Below are 21,498 nucleotides of genomic sequence, written 5' to 3' on the forward strand. Positions count from 1 at the left end.
TTCTCATCAGCACGTCTCACATGTGACGCTAGGAGCACCTGTGTTACCTTCCCCCTCAGGTGTATCAGGAAATAAATAGAGGAGCTCCATGGGCTGGAGACATAGTCTCTGAGCATCATGGCTGGGAGCTGGTGCAGGGTCTGGCTGGTGCTGCTGGTTGGGGGCTGCTTTGCTGCTAGTGCCCAGAATGGGTTTTATGAGGAGCCTTTGCTGATCTGTGGAGATTACAGCCTGGAATACACTTTACAGCTTTTGGCCACAAACATCTCTACTAGACTTTCTGTCTATGGTGAGTTCATCTACTTTACCGTGGCTGAGGTTGCTCTAATTGTGTCAAAAGTAATAGGGGGTGGGGGGAGGCTTTGTGGAAAGGCATGTGGTCTAAGGGGTGCCAAAACTGTGCTACAATCCTGGTGTAAATATCTGTTTTAAAGTAAGCCAAGTATTAGTTGGTATAGAGTCAGAGAAAACTGTCCATCCCTGCCCCCCTGCTTAGTAATCTTCTATCCTCAGGATAGCTGCAGTATATAAATCAGTAAGGGTCTCCAGAACTCTCATAGAAATAGCGTGACTGGTCATTTCAGGGGGTACAGGGCCCTTGATGTGATTGGAGTTCTAGGGTTTGGACCCAAAAAAAGTGCCTTGCAGCTTTCTGGTTTGTTTAGGCAGTCATGTGGGATACATGACTTCATGGCATAGTGAGGGTAGGGATGAGAGAACTTGTTTTTAAGTCTGGTGTACAAGGTTTGGGTTTCATACTAGTTCTTAGATAACACTAATCCTGTAGGCCTAACTTGAAACACAAGTTCACTGAACATTAAGTGTTAGTAGTTATGGATTTGGCACAAACATGTGCAGAATTGTTATTTTTGCAATGTTTCTATTGAAAAGCATTTTTATTCAAGGGAATTTTATTTTATTTTTCTTACAATCTCAATCCCACAAGGCAAAAAAAAAACTAAATGACCAAAGTTTTTCTTTAATGGTCATACTAACTTTACAGCAGGACCATGCACTATGGATTGCCACCTGCACCCTTGATGGGTGGTACAATGCAGATGCCAGTGGAACCATCAATGTGTTCACGATCAGTGCTGTGTGCAGAGCTCAGCTCCTCTTTTCCTTTCCATGGCCTACTACTTAGCGTATGGAGAGACATCAGTCACAGGGAGGGTGGAAACCTTAAAATGTTGTGCCCTGCACCTTCACTAGTAATAGCCATTCCAGCCTTCTAGGATCTTGTGGTGGGTTTTTTTTTGTTTGTTTTTAAAATATGAACCTTACAGCTTTAACCTAATTTCACACCACTGTGTTCAGCCTGGGAAACTCAATCTGATGGCTGGACTTCCCAGACGGGGCACTGCTCCTCTTACCCAAACTCACAGCTTCATAGTGACTTAATATGCTGTGAGTTCCTGCCTGACCTCGGGTCTGTAGTACTGACAGTATTATGTGAGTACAATACTCAGTTGGGCAGGAACTCTCAGCATTATAGGTCATTATGATGCTGTGATTCCAGGTTAGAGGAGAAGTGTTCTTTCAGGGAAATAATGCAGATGTCAGTGTTGTCCAGACCAAACACTGGTGACACTGCTTATTCAGCACCCATGTATGTCTGGGTGGGAGTCTCAATACTTGCTGTTATCACGCTCTGTCTATTTGCAGTCATGCAGTGAGTTCTTATGTTTGTCTAGATGCTGATGGAAATGGGACCCCACTTGTCACCAATAAATCCTGTGGTGTCTCGATTACTGCTGAGTCTGATGGCCATGTAGTCATCCATGCGAAATACAATGGCTGTTACATGCAGATAACGGTAAGCTTTGATTGGAAATTGTGGAATAACTTGAAGGCACCATAAACCTAGAGGAATGCAGTGACCTATGGAGATTAAAGGGGTTTATAGAGACTTCTATACTGATGTATCCTCAGGATAGCTCATTAGTATCTGATCTGTGGGGGTCTGACACCCAGAACCCCCAATCAGGATTTTCAGAAGGCACTGGCAATCAAAGTACGTCTGCTGCCTTCTCTCTGCTCAAGCCCAGCGCTGTACATTGTAGAGTGACCATAACTGGTATTGCAGCTCATCCCAATTCACTTCAATGGGATTGCACTGTGCTAAGGCCATGTGACCATGATATCCTAATCCGCTGTCCCCTGACAAAGCTGCATACCTCAAAGTGTGTGTGTGTGTGGTGGGGGGGGGGGGGGGGGGTTACGCTGTAGGTTTGTTTTTTGACAATACAGCTTGATAGGACTTCTCGCTATGTTTTACTACGAACTGGGAAATAAGTTAATATAAAATGTTCTTTACAGGTAGGATGACATCAATACAGCTAGGGATTGTGTGTGGAATTAAGCAGGGGGATTCTCCCCATGGGGAAGGGGGGCTTAGCGGTGGTCCTGTGCATTGTTGCATGGGACCTGACTTGTGGTACAGTGTGGATTACATTCTACATTAGACTGCTTCCCTCTCGCTGTAGACACTACATGATGGTGATGCCCTAATTGAATTGAGAAGAATCTAACAGATTATCCATGTTCAATAAGATTTGAACTGAGGGTAGTGGTGACACGTATGTAATTGGGAACTGGTAGTCAATAGGTCAGGTTTCCACATGGGAATATCTAGGCACTTCATATAAAAGACCCTCGACCTAATACTAAATAAGGACATGTGAAATAGGTCCTGAATATTAGTGCGGCACGGAAGGATCGGACACTGGTAATTATAACAACCTGTGTGTTTTACAATGGCGAATTCTCACACATAATATCCAGTCCTTGCCATTTACGTTCTGTGGGATAGTTATTTTTAAGCCTTAGTTAGTAAGTTGCCATTAGGTGGTCTTACAAGGGAGTTCTTGGCCTCTGGTGTTAATTTTCCAGGACTGTATAATATGTAGCACTTCAGCCACCTGTAGCCAATAAAAGTCCACACCGGGAGCTCTGCTTACCAGTATAAAATGGTACGTCGTGAGTAAGGGGTGCATGTTCTGCCGAAATATCGCAAGGAGGAGGTGGGAACAATGTCTGTCTCAGACACCCTTATTATGTACCATTTTATACTGGAATGAATTAAAGAAACAAAAGGTTTTGTACCAGCAACTTGTGAGTGACTGACTTCTATTGCTCGCTCACATACAATATTGGCACAATGAGGTACAAGTCTGCATGTGTGAAAGGCAAGTTTTCCAGGATCCATCCATGAGTATTAAAGTCTGACATATTTAATGTGCCCCAGAAAAATGATGTTTTAATAAATACAATTGGGGCATTACCATTACACCTAGAGGCTCTGCTGAACCTTCATTTTTGACAGGAGCAGGCAGTGAAAATGTGAGGGGACATCGGGTATAAAGCAGAGCCTCTAGGTGCAACGGTGACGCCCCCATTGCTATTAGAGGCTCACTTGCATATAGTAAAATATTATTTTTCTCAGCAATGTGGACACATTTGAACATGGGACCAACACAGATGTCATTAGCTCGCATGCATCAGGTCAGCCAGTTTCAGGTACAAATCTGCTGACAGATGTACTTTAATTTTATACTTGCAGGAGAATAAATATATGATGACCATCTTCCTAGAGGTTAACACTACCGGAGAATGGGAGGTGTATCAGAAAGAAGATCTGATGTGTCCAGTTCATCCCGGTAATCTTGGAGGTTTGTCATGGGTGGAATTGATACCAGCTCTCAAATGTTGGTTTCGCCCTGCATAGCGGATCTGGCTGAAACCCACAGCTGCATAAAATCACATAGGATTTGCTGCAGATTGCAATGTGGAAATGCTCTGAATCTGCTGCAGATCTTATCCGCAACATAAGTTATCCCTCACCCAATTTGCTTCATCACTTGTCTGGTGGGGGGCATGGCCAGTGGCTGTGACTTATCTTGAAATGAAGACTAATCTACAGCAGCTGAGCTTCTGAAGACTTCCGTTTAGGCCTCATGCACATGACCGTTGTGTGCATCTGCGGCCGTTGTACCGTTTTATATTTTTTTCGCTGACTCATTGACTTTCAATGGGTCCGTGGAAAAATCGGAAAATGCACTGTTTTGCAGCCGCATCCGTGTATCCTGTCTGTCAAAAAAATGACCTGTCTTATTTATTTTTTTGACTGACAACGGTTCACGGACCCATTCATTCAAGTCAATGGGTCCGTGAAAAAACACGGATGCACACAAGATTTACATCAGTGTCCATGATCCGTGGCCGTAGGTTACTTTCATACAGACGGATCCGAAGATCGGTCTGCATAAAAGCTTTTTCAGATCTAAGTTTTCACTTTGTGAAAACTCATATCCGACACTACAAACTGTGTACAAGACTGCCCCGTGCTGCCAGGCAGCACCCGATCTCTTACAGGGGGCTGTGATCCGCACAATTGCTGCACCTGAAGGGGTTAATTGTGCATATCATAGCCCCCTATAAGAGATCCGGGGCTGCCAGGCAGCAGGGGGCAGACCCCCTCTCTCCCCAGTTTAAATTTCATTGGTGGCCAGTGCCGCCCCCCCCTTCCTCCCTCTAATGTAATAGTTGGTGGCACAGTGTGCGGCCCCCCCATCCCCTCTATAGCATTAACAACATTGGTGGCAGTGTGCGGCCTCCCATCTCACCCCCCGATCATTGGTGGCAGCGGAGTTCCGATCAGAGTCCCAGTTTAATCGCTGAGGCTCCGATTGGCAACCAGGATGCTACTGCAGTCCTGGTTGCCATGGTTACTTAGCAATAGTACAATAGTAGAAGATTCATACTTACCTGCTGCGGTGTCTGGCCGGGAGCTCCACCTACTGGTAAGTGACAGGTCTGTGCGGCGCATTGCTAAATGAACTGTCACTTGCTAGTAGGAGGAGCTCCCGGCCGGACACAGACATCGCAGCAGCCAGCAGGTAAGTATGATGCTTCTACTATTGCTAAGTAACCAGGGCTGCAGTAGCGTCCTGGTTGCCATGGTTACCGATCGGAGCCCCAGCGATTAAACTGGGACTCCGATCGGAACTCCGCTGCCACCAATGATCGGGGGGGGGGGGGGTAGATGGGGGGCGCACACTGCCACCAATGAATTATTACAATAGAGGGAGGAAGGGGGGGGGCCCCGCACACTGTGCCACCAACCTATTACAAGGGAGGGAGGGGGGCCGCACTGGCCACCAATGATATTCAAACTGGGATGGGGGGGTCTGCCTCCTGCTGCCTGGCAGCCCTGATCTCTTACAGGGGGATATGATGCATACAATTAACCCCTTCAGGTGCAGCACCTGAGGGGTTAATTGTGCTGATAACTGCCCCCTGTAAGAGATCGGGTGCTGCCAGGGGGCAGTTATCAGCACAAGTCTCGCTAAACCCGTTCTTCCATATTGACTTTACAGTACACGATGCGCCATCCCCAACTGAATGCTCAGATGTCTCTATACAAAACAGACTTGTGTGTGCTAGACCCCCGGTCTCCCAGGAAGAATGTCTCCAGAAAGGCTGCTGTTATGACCAAATGGACTCAAGGACACCATGCTATTATGGAAACCGAGGTAGATGTTTGTTAATTTACTGTACTACATGACTTCATTTACTTTAAACTTTTTTTTTTTTTTTCCAGGACGTCCCCCATGACAGCACATGGGAGGATGTCAAATCCAATCTCTGTAGGGACAGGAAGTGAGACAGGTTAAACCCCTCCCCCCTCCTCCCTCCAATCTCCAGTGTCTTCCTGTCCCTACAGGGATAGGATGGTGAGACAGGATTTCCTTCACGGATTCAGGGTGCTTACCCAGGCACCAGGGGCTAGGTCTGGTCAGGGGTCCCGCACTCCCCTCACAGCCCAGGTCGGGCAGCGTCCCGCATGGCCCTGCTAGCTCCCCCTTCGGGGGTTCTCTAGCTCTGTCCCGGCCTGCCATGGACGGCGGGATGCTGAAGCTGCTTCTCCTCCGGGAGCTCTGGGCTAACTGGTGCGCTCCAGACCCTGCGACGCGGCATCACGTGACGCGGCTATAACGTCACTTCCAGGGTCATCTGCAAACAAGATGGCGGCCTCGCGCTCAGGGGTTGACTCCCTCCCTTTGGGGGTAGAGTTACCCTTATAAGAATGGAGCAGCGCGGCAGCAGAGGTGGAAGATAAGCCCCAGTGGGAAAGACTAAGCTGCTGTGTTTTCCTTAGCCACCATGGAGCCCCAGGTGTCAGCCAAATCTGAGATTGTGTCTGACTCCTCTGCTGCAGCCCATGTAAGTGTTCTTATCCCTAATTTCCCCCCCCCCCAATTCATTAAGCACGGCTTTCTCTGATTTTTTTTTTTTTCCTAGGATAAAAAAAGTTCAGGGCAGTCGGCTCTCCAGGATTCCAAAAGGAAACCGAGAAAATGTGCAACTTGTGGGGAAAAAAATGCATATATCATACAAAAAACTGTTGTGTGCCGATTGCATTGCCAGGTTAATGAAGGATGAGCAGCTCTCCTTTCTCACAGAACTTAGAAATATTGTTTGTGAAGAAGTGCAGGCTACGGTTTCTTCTCTAAACCCTCCGCCACCTCCTTCTCAACCCGACTCTCCCTCCCTCAAAAAGGAGGATTCTGATAATCAGGAAGTCTCAGACGGAGAGATTGAGCAAGACACCATCTCTGCTTCAGGTTCTTCAGACCACCCTAAAAGATTTATTTTCTATTGAAGACCTAGACGCCCTCCTCCATGCGGTTAGAGATACCATGCAAATAGAGGAAGCTAGCCCTCCCATATCCATTCAGGATGAAATGTTTGGGGGGGGTTAGGGGCAAAAAAGACTCGCCTATTTCCAGTAAATTCCCATCTGAAGGAAATGATTCTGGAGGAATGGAAGGAGGCCGAAAAGAAATTAATTATACCTAAGGAATTTAAAAATCGGCTGATATTTAATCCTGAGGATACTAAATTATGGGATGAAGTTCCTAAGATAGACATTCAAGTGGCTAAGGTCACAAAGAAGACCTCCATTCCCTTTGAGGATTCCTCAAATTTAAAAGATCCTATGGATAGGAAGACGGAGGCTTTACTTAAGAAAGCCTGGGCCGAAGCGCTTCGGCCGAATCTATAAGAATTTCGGCTAGAAACAGCACCCTGGCGAATACAGCTAGAAAGGCCCTTTGGCTAAGAAGTTGGTCAGGGGACATAGCTTCAAAAAATCTCTGTTCGATCCCTTTCTCAGGTTCACATGTGTTTGGCCCAGTCTTAGATACAATCCTTGAAAGTGCTGCGGACAAGAAGGGTTTTCCGGAGGAGAAATCTAAGACTCAGTCCTTTCAGAAAAATTCAGGCCAGGGACAGACACAGAATTTTTCAGGTAGAGGGAAAGGCAAGTCGGGCAGGTGGAGCTACCCCAAAGGTGGGAAGGGGAGGGGGTTCCTTCTCAAACCCAACACTTCCTCTTACCAGAACAAATGACACCAGACCAGTGGGGGGGGGGGGAGACTTCGGTTGTTCAGTCATCAATGGTCTCTAGTAACTCAGAACCCCTGGGTACTTCAGACAGTACGAGAGGGGTACAAAATAGAGTTCAGTCATCTTCCTCCTCAGAGATTGTTACCACACCCTAGTCTCCGTCACTAAAGAACCAGATGGTTCAAGACTTAGAGAAACTTTGCACAATGGAAGCAATAGTTCCTGTTCCAAGACCCCAACAGGGCAGAGGCCACTACTCCAAGCTGTTCTGGGTAAAAAAAAGACTGGTCGCTGAGAACTATCATAAACCTGAAGTTCCTGAACAATTGGATTCAATATTTCAGGTTCAAGATGGAGTCAATATGTTCCACTGATTCCAGCAGGGGCATTGATGTGCACAATCGATCTCAAAGATGCCTACTACCATATCCCCATACATCCGAGCCATCATCAGTTCCTCAGGTTTGAGGTGATGTTAGACGGCATGGTTCATCACTTTCAGTTCCAATGTCTTCCATTCGGGATCTCAAGTGCTCCCCGCATTTTCACAAAACTAATAGTAGGGATAATGGCTTTCCTGAGACAACAGGGAATAACAATTCCGTATTTAGACAACTTCCTCCTGACAGCATCCTCAGAGGTCCTTCTGCAGACCCATCTACAGACTACGTTAGAGGTTCTACAAAATTTAGGCTGGATAATCAACCTAGGGAAATCAGATCTCCGCATGAGCGTAAAAAAGATCTTTCTAGGAACCCTTCTGGACTCCCAGAGACATGTCTTTTCTTCCAGATTTAAAATGCAACGCGTTTATAGAAGAAATATCCTTCTTCCAAAGAAGAAACATCTGCTCCATCAGGGAGGCTATGCGGATACTAGGCTTGATGACATCCTGTATTCAGATGGTCCAGTGGGCTCAGATCCACTCGAGGCCTCTACAAGGTCTAGTTCTTACCAAGTGGGACAAATACCAAAGGTCTCTAGACAGGAAGATCAAGATTCCAATGTCCATAAAGGAGTCCTTGAACTGGTGGATAACTCCTGTCAACCTGCAGAGAGGGGTACACTGGTTGAGAAGACCTTGCTTGACAGTGGTAACCGATGCCAGCATGTCCGGTTGGGGTTCACACATAGAAGATCAATTTTTTTTTTTCAGGGTGCATGGTCCTTAGCAGAGAGTCAGCGTTCCTCAAACGTAAGGGAATTAATGGCGGTACTAAAGTCTCTCCAAGCAGCAGAACTTCTCCTAAGAGGAAATCATGTACAAGTACTATCAGACAATATAACTACAGTCTGTTATATAAGACATCAAGGGGGAACTCAGAACCCAGGTCTTCAGGAGGTCGCAGAAAAGATTTTTCTTTGGGCACAGGAAAGTATTCCTATCTATCTCAGCCCTCCATATCAGAGGGAAGGACAACGTTACAGCAGACTACCTGATCAGAAGAAGATTCCATCCAGGAGAATAGATGCTGAACAGGCAGGTCTTTCATCAGATCTGCAGGAAATGGGGGTACCCCCAGGTGGACCTTCTAGCCTCCAGAAAAAATGCCCAGGCGTCTGTTTTTTTCCCTAGATCCCAGCAGAGATCCTCTTGGGATAGATGCCATGTCAAAAACATGGGATATGGATCTAGCTTATGTCTTCCGCCAATCCCGCTTATCCCGGCCACCTTGAGAAAGATCAGCGAGAGTTTGGGGAAATTCATCTTCATAGGTCCAGCTTGGCCAAAGAGGAGCTGGTATCCCCTGTTAGACAGGCTAAAGATAGAAGAACTGATATCACTCCCTCTGAGGCCAGACCTTCTCACTCAGGGGTCCCTTCTCCACCCGAATCTGGACAAATGCAATCTGAAAGCCTGGATCCTGAAAGGAGAATGCTGAGTAGGCAGGGCTTGTCACATGCAGTAATCTCCACATTACAAAAAAGTAGGAAACCAGTGACAAATGCTATTTATAAGAAAATCTGGAGCAGATTTAATTCCTGGCTGGAAGAGACACATCCTGTCCAGATCAACTCCTTCCATCGCTCAGATTCTTGACTTCCTACAGAGGGGCTTTGACCTAGGGCTGCGTCCTAGCACGATCAAGGTGCAAATATCAGCATTGTCATCCTTTCTGGACTACCCGCTAGCGGAGCATCATTGGATAAAAAGGTTTGAAAGGGTATATGCAGACTAAAACCCACTCTGAGACAGACTGTCCCTCCTTGGGACTTATCTGTAGTTCTAGATACCCTCTGTAAAGTGCCCTTTGAACCCTTGGACACCATCCCGTTAAAATTACTCTCCTGGAAGACTGCCTTCTTAGTAGCCATCACTTCAGCACGTAGAATTGGTGAACTTCATGCCTTATCTATGAAGGAACCTTTTTTTAAGGGTCTGCCCGGATCGAATAATGCTACAGCTAGACCCAGGGTTCCTCCCAAAGGTCGTATCTACCTTCCATAGAGAACAATAAATATTCTTACCCTCTTTTTACGCCTCTCCTAGAGATCCGGAAGAGGAGAAATTCCATTGCCAAGATGTCCGTCGGGCAGTCCTTGAATATCTTCGCCGAACAGAACCAGATAGAAAGGACTCCAATCTTTTTGTACAGTTCGGTAAAGCAGGAAGAGGGAAGAAAGTGACTAAGAGGACTCTGACACAGTGGATCAAGTCAACAATTGAGGAAGCGTATCGCCTTCAGAATAGTCCCTGTCCTATCTCTATCAGAGCACATTCCACTAGAGAAGTCGCAGCTTCCTCTATAGATCAGATTTGTCAGGCAGCCACCTGGACAAGTTATAACAAATTTTGTAAACATTACAGGTTGAACCTGGCGTCCAATCGTCAGCTTTCCTTTGGGCGAAAGGTTCTACAGGCTGTGGTCCCTCCCTGATGGTTAAGTTGGTAACTCTCCCATGTGCTGTCATGGGGGACGTCCTGGAAATCGGTTAGTCTTACCCGTAACGTTCTTTCCAGGAGTCCAACATGACAGCACTCCTAATTCCCTCCCTAAATATGTGGTTCAGTGTGAAGTTAACTTTGTTTATCACATTAGAAATAAAATTGAGTTGCATCCATCCGGTGTAGTAATTTAGACACTGGAGATTGGAAGTAAGGGGGGGGATTTTAACCTGTCTCACTTCCTGTCCCTACAGAGATTGGATTGGACATCCTCCCATGTGCTGTCATGTTGGACTCCTGGAAAGAACATTACCAGTAAGACTAACTACCGATTTTTATTTTCTTCCTTTCCTATAGTTACTGCACAGTGTACCGCAGATGGCAGGCTCTCTGTTGCGGTTTCCAGTGGTGTCACTTGGCCGTCGCTAATTCTACCGTCAGTCAGGTTTACGAGAGCCAGCGGTGCAGAATGTGAACCTATTGCACAAAATAACCATTTTCTTCTCTTCAGTTTTCCACTGTCAGCCTGTGGGACCACACAAACTGTAAGTGCCAAATTTGTTAGTTTTTAGGTTTCGTATGACAACTGCACGCTGACATCAATCTGATTATGAGCATCCTCACATGATCAAGTCCACCAAATAGGTGTGAGAATACAGCAATATCACTTATAGGAGTGGCAGGTGTGCTGTTCACTGAACTGGAAGCAAGTTACAGCACCTCCTCATGGGTGCCTTATGTTCTGAGGTCACTTACTTGTACTTTTTTTCCAAAAAGGTTCAAGGCGGTAATGTGATTTATGAGAATGACATGATGGCAGACAAGATGGTGAGCACTTGGAGAGGGTCGTCAATAACCAGAGATAGTACATTTAGGTAAGATGGTTTGTCCTTAACTGACTTTCTGAAATACAAAGCCTTTAGCTTCAGGTTTAATTGTAGTTCAGTACCTTAAGATTAGAACAAGATCTTGTGGTATTAACAATTCTCTACTCCTGTAGATGCTGTGGCCATATTTCTTGAGTGCATTTAGGTCCTTGTATCAAATTATGTAGTAAGCAAAGGGGTGCACCCAATGAGGCCAGGTGAGGCAATTGCTTCTCCCCCTGTCCATACTTGGTGCTGGCTGAGGCATCTGAAGGGCAAATTTAGCTTTTGCTCAGGCAGCAGAAAGGCTAGGTGCACCCCTGCTCATAGATAATGGCTTGATTGGGCCCTACAAAGTTCAGCCAGATTATCTTCAGATGGGTTCAAACACTTCTTCTTGACATTTCAGAAGTCTGATCCTGTACAGGAATGGGCATGTATCACGCTTTAGTCTCTTGCCCTTTACTAGAAGGTGCCACCCCCGCTGATCAGCTGTTTGAGGAGATGGCCGCGCTCTTACGGTCACTGCCTTTTTCTACTTGGTTTACCTGCTCGCTGGAATAATTGCAGTGGTAAGTGTAATTACAAATAAGGTGTCCCTATTCATTTCTATGGGTCAACTCTATTCGGGTGTCTAGGAAGGGGTCTTGCCATAGAAGTGAATGGGGACGCCATACTTGTAACTACACCTGCTCACCACTGCAATTGCAGAGGTAAACGGCAGAGAAGGCTGCGCTGCATTCTCTTCAAATAGCCGATCTGATACTGCTGACCTAACCTCGGGACAGGTCATCAATAGTAAATTATACAACCCCCTTTTTTAAGGGGTTGAAAATGGGTTGCAGCAATGAGCTCAGTTTTAGTCTTCATGCATGTGACCATATTTTGAGTGTCCGATCAACTTTTTTTTAATTGCATAGTAGATCTCCTTTTTTCTGTTAGTTAATACAAAAGGATGAACTTTGTAAATGGGGAGAGATTTATATATAAACAATAAACTTGCTGATAATAATTGCATAGTAACCCATTAACACCTATGGGTCCCATCCATATGCTGGTACCACTCATTTATAGAACATGTCTTGTCCATATTTCAGATAAGAATAATTTCTAGTGAAAAATCTGTATGCAAAAGGTAATTTAGCAGATCCCTAGTTCGTGGACCACAATACTGAGTTTTGTACACGAGTCCTAATTGACATATCCAGGGCCTTTAATGCAATACAGAGGAACTTGAGACTTCATGCAGTTGGTTTGAGGGTTAGATGAAGTGTATTCTTTGTATCTGAAATAAGCCAAACAATTTAAATCTTATGAGATCTGGAATCTCCTGTTTTGAAATAACCCTTTCACACTTTGGTGTTTGTATCAAAAAAAGATGAGCGAATTTGTTTTGTTTACTGGTAAAAGGTGAATTGTGTTATGGTCCATGGTAACGGAATGCATAATGCAAGTCTATGATTGAATTCTGTCATAAAAGAAGTCTATGGGCTGTATAACGGACCCGTTATGCAGCCCATAGACTTCTATGATGGAATGCCTCGAAAGGCATTCTGTCATAGAACTGCGTTATGGTCTGTGGTAGCGGAATCCATAATGCAATTCACCTTTTACCAGCGAATGAACTTCAAAATAAAATTTGCTCATCTCTAGTCCCATGCAATTACCCAATGGGTATGAGACAAGGTTTTCAGATAAGGCAGATGCAGTTAATGATGCTTGTGTTTTATTTTTTTTTAGCTTACACATACGCTGCAGTTTTATTGGAAGTGAATTGGTGCCATTAAGTGTAGAGGTCTTCACGCTTCCTCCTCCACCACCTGCGTCTAGCCAGGGACCACTGAACTTACAAATGAGGATTGCCTTAGGTACTGTAACTCTGCCTTGCCAAACAAGCTTTTTCATATGCTAAAAGCCTGACTTATTTTTTTGACTTGCATTCTACAGATGCTGCATACAGTCAATATTACGGCGATCAGGATTATCCTCTAGTTAAAATACTCAGAGATCCAGTTTTTGTTGAAGTTCACATTGTAAATAGAAATGACCCTGGATTGGTGCTAATGCTGGATCAGTGCTGGGCAACTGCCTCTGTGAACCCTGACGAATTACCCCAATGGCCAATCTTGGTAGATGGGTAAGACTTGCACTTAACACAACTGTGTAATCTAAAATCACATTAAGTCTAACTAAATCTGGTCCCAGTGGGGCATAAAGTTGTGCCAAAGGCAAGAGTGGATCCAGCAGGGAGAAGTCTCCTTTTGTTCTCCACTCTTAATCTACATGTAGCTTTGGCTCAACTGCATTTAAAACTACCCCCAAAACTGTAGGGTTTAAAAAGAAACACTTTGAAGGGGAGGTTTAATAAAAAAGTGGTCTTCCACTTTTTGACAGAAGTTGGACAAGGGGCTTCTCAAACAACTAATTTCTCAATGTATCTACACCCAACAAGTGGCACAAATTGATTATCCAGCATTGCTTAAAGAGGACCTTTCACAGATTGACACTGAACTAAGTATACAGACATGGAGAGCGGCGCTCGGGATCTCACTGCACTTACTATTATCCCCGGGTGCCGCTCTGTTCTCCCGCTATGCCCTCCGGTATCCTCGCTCACTAATAGTAGGCAACGATTTCAGTCACTAGGTTATAGTAGGCGGAGTCTGCCCTTGTTCTGCTGTAGTGCTGGCCAATTGCATTGCAGAGCTCACAGCCTGGGAGAAAACAACCTCCCAGGCTGAGAGCTCTGTGTTGTGATTGGCCAGCGCTACAGAAGAACCAGGGCAGACTCCGCCTAACATAACTTTGTTGCGGGAGAACTGAGCGCCGCCCAGGGATAATGCACGCAGTGAGATCCCCGGGTGCCGCTCTTCATGTCTGTATACTTAGTTCACATTGTCATAATCAGTGAAAGGTCCTCTTTAACATGTAACAAAGTTTGCCTGCAGCTATCACTAGGGAGAGCTAAATGCATAGGCTTTTATGAAGAGCCATGGAAGATGGTTTTTCCACTGAGATCCCTCTAGTAGTGACTGCATGAAAATTAGTTTACCTGGGAGCATAAGGAGATTGTTAGAGGCCTGGAAGGGGCAGCAGTGATAGACTGCCCTTTATTGAAAGTATGCCACCATCTGGCCATTGTCTGACTTTCTTCAGAATTAGAGATGTATGTGACATCTCTAATTCTGTCTCTGAACTGGTGGGTGGTGAGTAGCTGCTCATTTTGTCCCTCCATAGACTAGACATGGTGATGACAGATCTTGCTCAGTATCGCCTATAGGACATTATAGAGTACTGAATTGTGTAGATGTTAGAGTGATGAACACTTTGCTATTAGCTGCTGAATCATGACTATGGTCTCTGCCCCCCTCCCCCTCCATAAGACATAATTTGATCCCTCCATGGCCAGGAAGCTTGTTTGATGGTGGGGGAGAAAAGGGGTGAGGATATTGCAAGAGTTCTATATATTCGCTGCTATTGAATTGTGCAAAATTGTATGACAGTATGGTGACAATTTATGCTCATCCATAAACACATGTCAAACACTTTAAACCCTCCCCTTAGGTGTCCATTTGAAGGTGACAACTACAAGACCCAACTGCAAGCTGTAGCAGATCCTTCACTCCAGTTCCCTCTTTATTATAAGCGGTTTATAGTCAGCACATTTACATTTGTAAACTCTGCAACTCAGGCTTCATTAACAGGACAGGTAAGTTCCCCTTACTACAGCCATATTATGTTGTCTCTGATGCCATCCTCAAGTATTTGCCTACATCCTGACCATGTCTGTCTTCCAGGTCTACTTCCACTGCAGTGCATCTGTATGTGTGCCATCTTCCCAAGGCCAGTGTGTAACCATCTGCCCCATGAGACGTAAGGGCTTTCTATAATGCATAAGATGGCTGGTGGTGACTTCTAACCAGTGGCATTTCTCTATATTGTGTGTATTTATTCCCAGGACGAAGGGCCATAAACCTGGAGCCAGAGAGTGTGGTTTCTGCAGATGGACCGATTTACTTCTACATGGATGACAGTCAACAGCTTTCTGAAGGTAATGTGACTAAACTTTTAGCAAAGTATAAATTCACTGGTCCTGCAATGGCACAATTGGACATCTCATACAGAGGACTTGTTCCGCGGTGGTGGAAATTTGGTAGAAACATTTTGGTGGGCAATAGACCATCTAGCCGTAAGGAGGGGAAAGGCTGGTAGAATGGATACTTCTAAATGCATAAACAGGAGTGGTGATGGATTCGCTATCCAAAAACATTGCAGCTAGGCATGAGCAAATTGACTTAGGATGAAACATCTAAAGTCAATTTGCATAAAACAGTTTATACTGTACAGAGCGCTCTGTACAGTATTGGGATGTATTGGCTCCGAGGAGCTTATGTTATTACTTTGAACTCTCACTTGGAACCGAACCTGAGTTTGGGATTTATTTTTTACAGTAGAAATCAATTTATGAAGTTATTAGTCTTGCTAAATTTCAGCTCATTGGAACCAATACTGTAGCGAGTGCTCGCTCCATATGACATTGAAACAAAGTTGTATGCAAATTGACTTTGTTTCATCCAAAGTCTATTCACTCATCCCTAATTGAAGCAGGCTTGCTGTGTAGTATACATATAACCAGGCATTTCTTTGTCTTCTAGGACATCAAGAAAAAGGGAACCATCTAGGACTGGACTGGATCTGGGCAGTGGTGGCTGGAAGTGGTGTTGGCGTTGTTATAATGGCTGTGTGGCTGAAAAAACTAAATGGTTACACCATTAAAGATGTTAATATTTAAGTTGGCTTTTTTGTTTTTCTCCTCAAAAGTCTGGCTTGGTTGAGGTGTTAAGAGGGTCTACCGTATACCCACAAACTGACAAGAGAATATATTTAAAGTGACTGGCACTACAATTGGCCATGTTTTAATTTTAGTATAAGTAATCTATATATCACAAGTATTGTTACAAATGGGCCTATCACATAATTAATCACAATGCAAAAACTCGTTTTTCTTTTTCAATATATTAACCTGTGATGCGTAATATTTGGGGATATAGTAGATTCCCTGTTATAGAAAAACTTCAGACACTGCAAGGTGTGGAGCCAGTCATGCTATAAAGAACTATCAATTTGGTGCAATTTGCTTGGAGGGAGATTTCATAAATCTGCTCTTGGCAGGTGTGAATAATAGTGGTAACACATTCATAGATGAGAAGGAGGAAACTAGTGGACTGGCCATAGGCTGCACAGTGAAATTTCCAGGTGGGTTGACACCCAGAGGGCTGCCTAAGCCTTCCTCTAAGCTATTGGTTGGGCAAATATGATCTCAGCATTACTTAATGTAAGAGCTCCAGGTACTTAAGCACCTGGCCAGTAGTTGCAGGTAGAAATGTTGGCTGCACCAGATTTATCACTGCTCAGGCTGGATGACAAATGTGGTGCAGGGGAGACACTTGTCTAACAATTGGTTGGCTTAATTTGAAACAGAATTTTACACCAGAATTGTAGTAGTATTCCCCATATGGAGTTGGCTCACAGGAGCTCAATACCTGAAAAAACGGATCAGTTTTATCCTAATGCATTCTGAATGGAGAGCATTCTATTCAGGAGCCATCAGTTAAGCCAGTCTTACGTTTTTTTGGACTGAGAAAATACCACAGCGTGCTGCAGTTTTGTTCTCTCTGGCCAAAAATGCTGATCACATGCTGGATTCGGCATTGTGTTCCGGAAAAAACAGATCAGGCTTTCACATGCGCAGACCAGATCAATTTTTCCAGAGACTGATTCAGTATTTTCAATGCATTTGTGTCTGGATTGCCAGATCCAGCAACGGAACTGCCTGCTGGAATCCTCTGCCACAAGTGTGAAAGTACCCTTAGGCCATGCTTTTTTTTTTTTTTTTTTTTTTTTTTTTTTTTTGGGGTGGGGGAATAGAAACCCAGTTGGGTTTTATCTATTTTTAGTAAATAAGTGCTGGTTTTGCCTTGCTGGTTCAGCTCCACTCCTGAGCAATGGTCCTGCTGCAAATATTTCCTAGCCACTTGGTGGTCTCCAATGTCAGCCTAGCACTGGGTAGACCGACCAGGCAATTTGCCATGAACTCTTTCTTGAGAATTGTCAGATGGTTAGCACACAGCTGCATTTGCTGACTGGTACTGAGCCTGACTTCAGATTGCTGTTTTAAGTGTTTTTAAAGTTGTAGAATTGAAGGCTGAAGTTTTCAGAAAGTATCACATGACTTCGGACTTAACGTTGCCTCTGCGACGCCCATACATTTTGAATCCACACAGTCCCTTTAGAGATCCTCGGGATATAAATTCATAATGCTATATTGGTCTGTAGGACCAAAAAATCCCTTTAGGGATCCCTATTTAACAGTTAAAAACTTAGGCTACTTTCACACTAGCGTTCGTCGGTCCGCTCGTGAGCTCCGTTTGAAGGGGCTCACGAGCGGACCCGAACGCAGCCGTCCAGCCCTGATGCAGTCTGAATGGAGCGGATCCGCTCAGACTGCATCAGTCTGGCGGCGTTCAGCCTCCGCTCCGCTCGCCTCCGCACGGACAGGCGGACAGCTGAACGCTGCTTGCAGCATTCGGGTGTCCGCCTGGCCGTGCGGATCTGTCCAGACTTACAATGTAAGTCAATGGGGACGGATCCGTTTGAAGATGCCACAATATGGCTCAATCTTCAGGCGGATCCATCCCCCATTGACTTTACATTGAAAGTCTGGACTGATCCGTACGAGGCTATTTTCACACTTAGCTGTTATATGCTAAAATAACGCAGACGGATCCGTTCTGAACGGAGCCTCCGTCTGCATTATTATGATCGGATCCGTTCAGAACGGATCCGATTGAACGCTAGTGTGAAAGTAGCCTTAACTTTATTATTTGTAATATATACTCCCAAACATGGATTAGAGAAAATATAAAGAAATTAAAACTCAGTTGTAAGGAGTTAGACACAAATATAAATAAATAAACCTGGTTGCCTGATTTTTGCAACCTTTATTGGCAATGTCTTTGTATGTGGCTGGATACAGATATTGTCTATTATCGCATAGCGTGGGGACTGTTGGTGTGTAGCAGCCTAGCCTTTATTTAAGATTCACTTGGAATTCTCAATATGGGTTTAGCACTGGACCATATGCTTTATTTTATTGGGAGTGCATATAGAGAACCTTTATTTGAGGCCTCTTAAAGGGATTCTGTCACCTCCCCTCAGCCAAAAAACGATTTAAATGCAGCACAGCTTACCTGGATTAGGCTGTGCTGTTTTATCTTGAAATCCATCCAGCAGTTATTGATCAAAGTCGTTTTTTGAAGTAAGGAAATGCGTCCTGAAGGTGCCCAGAGGGGCGTTTTTTTTCTTCCTAGTGAGCCCAGTACCGCCCCTCTTTCAGTGCCCAGCCCGCCTTCCTTGTATTTTCTAACCGCCGCCCCCAGCCTGCCACAGCCTCCCCTCCCTCTCCTCCCCCTCCCTCACGCCGAACGAAGTCTCGCACAGGCGCAGTACCCACTGAGGGCTGCGCCTGTGCGATCATCAGGAGACTGAGGGCGGCAGCTTCATCTTCGTCACTGGGCATGCGCCGAGCCCAGTGACGTCCGATGCTCGCTCTTCCCTGCTGACTGAGGGAAGAGCGAGCATCGGACGTCACTGGGCTCGGCGCATGCCCAGTGACGAAGATGAAGCTGCTCCCCTCAGTCTCCTGCTGATCGCACAGGCGCAGCCCTCAGTGGGTACTGCGCCTGTGCGAGACTTCGTTCGGCGTGAGGGAGGGGGAGGAGAGGGAGGGGAGGCTGGGGGCGGCGGTTAGAAAATACAAGGAAGGCGGGCTGGGCACTGAAAGAGGGGCGGTACTGGGCTCACTAGGAAGAAAAAAAACGCCCCTCTGGGCACCTTCAGGACGCATTTCCTTATTGATCAAAGTCGTTTTTTGAAGTAACTGCTGGACGGATTTCAAGATAAAACAGCACAGCCTAATCCAGGTAAGCTGTGCTGCATGGCTGCTTTTAAATCGTTTTTTGGCTGAGGGGAGGTGACAGAATCCCTTTAAGTTCAGTTACTATCGTGCTGGGGCTCACAGATTGTTACCAGTCCCCTACTTTTGATACTTTAGTATCTGCACACCAATGATTCAGATTGGCTTACAATGTTGCCTCTATTTATGCCATAGAGGTCAGTGTAGCCATGTCTCTGTATCCATTCTGCTGCTAAACTTACCTATACCTGCTGTGCAGGCTGCCTAACACTAGGGGTAGGTACGGCACACCACACCAATCACTCTCTCTCTGCCGCTCTATGCTTATCTAAGGTCTCTATATCTAATAGCCAGTAACTCCTCTCATTCCCCTACAAACTGCCTAAAACAGGATCACATAACTACACCCCTCCCGACATGTTTCGCCGCTGTTGCGGCTTCGTCAGGGGATGCAGGGTATATGTGCGTGCGCTCGTTACGGCCTCCCTTTATGCTCTCCAGGGTCCCACCCCTCCAGGTCATGCAGCCAATCCAGTCCGTGCGTGTAGCCACAGGTCAGATGTCAGTTACATGACGTGTATCCTAGGCGCTTCTCCTTTGCGGTCTCCGGTTAGTGACGTCCAGTCTCGCCTTGATGACGTCAGGTAATGTTTACATGATAGAGATATCATGGTATAATTAGAAATTATACAAGACTCACTGGATGGGCCACTCGATTTCTGCATTGATGAACTCATTGTAAGCGATCATTATTCAGGATACAGATAATAATTATAACCCGATTGTTATATTTAATGGCTATAATTAAATTAATCTACCTTATTGGATTCAAATAGATGGATATAATTTTGGACGTCTTTAGGTCAGGATGATATAATAAAAAGATACAGTCCTGCCATAACTTTTGATTTTATTAATCAAGCTTGTTTTTATTTTTTATATATAGTAAACCGTCTAAATTTGTTGGGTCATTCTCACTGTATATGGTCTATCTTTTATGGATATACCAACATCCCCCTAATAGGTTTTGTTGTCCAGAAATCCATCGGATCAGATTTATATATTAGTTACATTCCAAATTTTTTGTATTTAATTTTTATTAATTTAATTCGATTTTTTTATATATATTTTAAATTTTAGTTATTTATTGTATATTCAATTATTCATTATGTAAATAACTAAGATAGAAATGTCATTGATAAAGCCAAAAATTGTTATTAAAAATGGGTAAAATTTATTACCTGAAGATGATTCCTGAGGATAGGTGGGTAAATTTCTGGGAGTTTTGGGGGGTCACTATTCTTTATTTCCTCTCCTTTGTTTTTTAAATTTGTCATTATCAAGTAAATTTATATATTTATTATTTCATGTGCTATCTCGTTAGATGAAGGCTGTATATGAGAAGCCTTCATTTAGGCCTCCTGGGCTCAGGGTCTGTAGCATTTGAATCCACCTGGCTTCTTCTTGTAAAAGTTTAATATCCAGATTTCCACTCCTGGGTCCGAGTCTTTTTCGTCAACCCCCAAAATTTTAGGACTTCAATGTTTCCCCCATGGGCGTATGTAATATGCCTGTAGAGAGATGTGTCTTTCCCTGTATTTATTGCACTGATATGTCCGGATATTCTTCGCCTTAACTCCTGTGTGGTTTTACCCACATACAATTTTGGGCAATTACAGGATGCAATATAAATAATTCCGCTACTGCGGCAATTAAAATATTCTCTTATTGCATATTCACATCCATCTGAGGGGTTTCTAATTTTTTTTTACTTTAGGTAGGTACTTACAGAAAGTACAGTTACCACATGGGAAGGAGCCAACAATACTGGATTTTAACCAAGTAGTATTTATTGTTTCGTTTGTAGGCAAGAAGCTGTGAACCAATTTGTCCTTCAAATTTTGTCCCCTTCAAAGTGGAAGTTGTTTTCTTTAGTGAGGGAATGGCAGGACACAATCTTACATAACCTGCCTAGTGCTTTACCACATCATGGCAGCAGTAGGAGTCTAAGAAGAAAATTGTTTGGGACTGCTTGGGTGGTCCACCGCCGAACTTTAAAAAAAACTTGCAGCAGGACCGGCCCACGCCCTACCAGGAAATTTCCCGGTAGGCCAGTCTGGCCCTGGAGGTTGTGTGATATCACATAAAGGGTTTATCCCCCAGAACCAAAGTTACACTAGAGTCTAGACCATGGGCAATATCTAGAATTGAGCTGCAGTAGAAGGCACAGCCCATAGACCTGAGTGGTGCTGTTTTTGGAAAAAGAAAACAGCCTTTTCTTTAACGTATATCACATAACCTTGTATAAGGAGTACAAAGCAAAGGAATGACTACAGTCAGGAAAAGCTAACCCCCCCCCC

General features: G+C 44.7%; 1 protein-coding gene across 1 annotated transcript; it reads left to right on the forward strand.

The window, feature by feature from the left end:
- The first annotated feature begins 117 nt into the window (after positions 1–117).
- LOC122931869 (zona pellucida sperm-binding protein 4-like) lies at positions 118–15,955 on the forward strand. Its single transcript, XM_044285923.1, has 13 exons — positions 118–339; positions 1,520–1,584; positions 1,666–1,816; positions 3,563–3,659; positions 5,379–5,534; positions 10,655–10,842; positions 11,075–11,172; positions 12,904–13,031; positions 13,111–13,300; positions 14,728–14,872; positions 14,961–15,036; positions 15,122–15,214; positions 15,819–15,955. The coding sequence occupies exons 1-13, from the start codon at positions 118–120 to the stop codon at positions 15,953–15,955; spliced, it is 1,746 nt and encodes a 581-aa protein (XP_044141858.1).
- The last annotated feature ends 5,543 nt before the right edge of the window (positions 15,956–21,498 follow it).

Source organism: Bufo gargarizans, chromosome 3, assembly GCF_014858855.1.
Source record: "Bufo gargarizans isolate SCDJY-AF-19 chromosome 3, ASM1485885v1, whole genome shotgun sequence".
Lineage (NCBI taxonomy): Eukaryota > Metazoa > Chordata > Amphibia > Anura > Bufonidae > Bufo > Bufo gargarizans.

Excerpts from the sequence above, each read along its gene's own strand:
- LOC122931869 (XM_044285923.1), top strand. The coding sequence starts at position 118 with ATGGCTGGGAGCTGGTGCAGGGTCTGGCTGGTGCTGCTGGTTGGGGGC. Across the intron at positions 1,585-1,665 it reads GTTGTCCAGACCAAACACTG|TCATGCAGTGAGTTCTTATG; the intron begins GTGACACTGCTT and ends GTCTATTTGCAG. Across the intron at positions 11,173-12,903 it reads ACCAGAGATAGTACATTTAG|CTTACACATACGCTGCAGTT; the intron begins GTAAGATGGTTT and ends ATTTTTTTTTAG.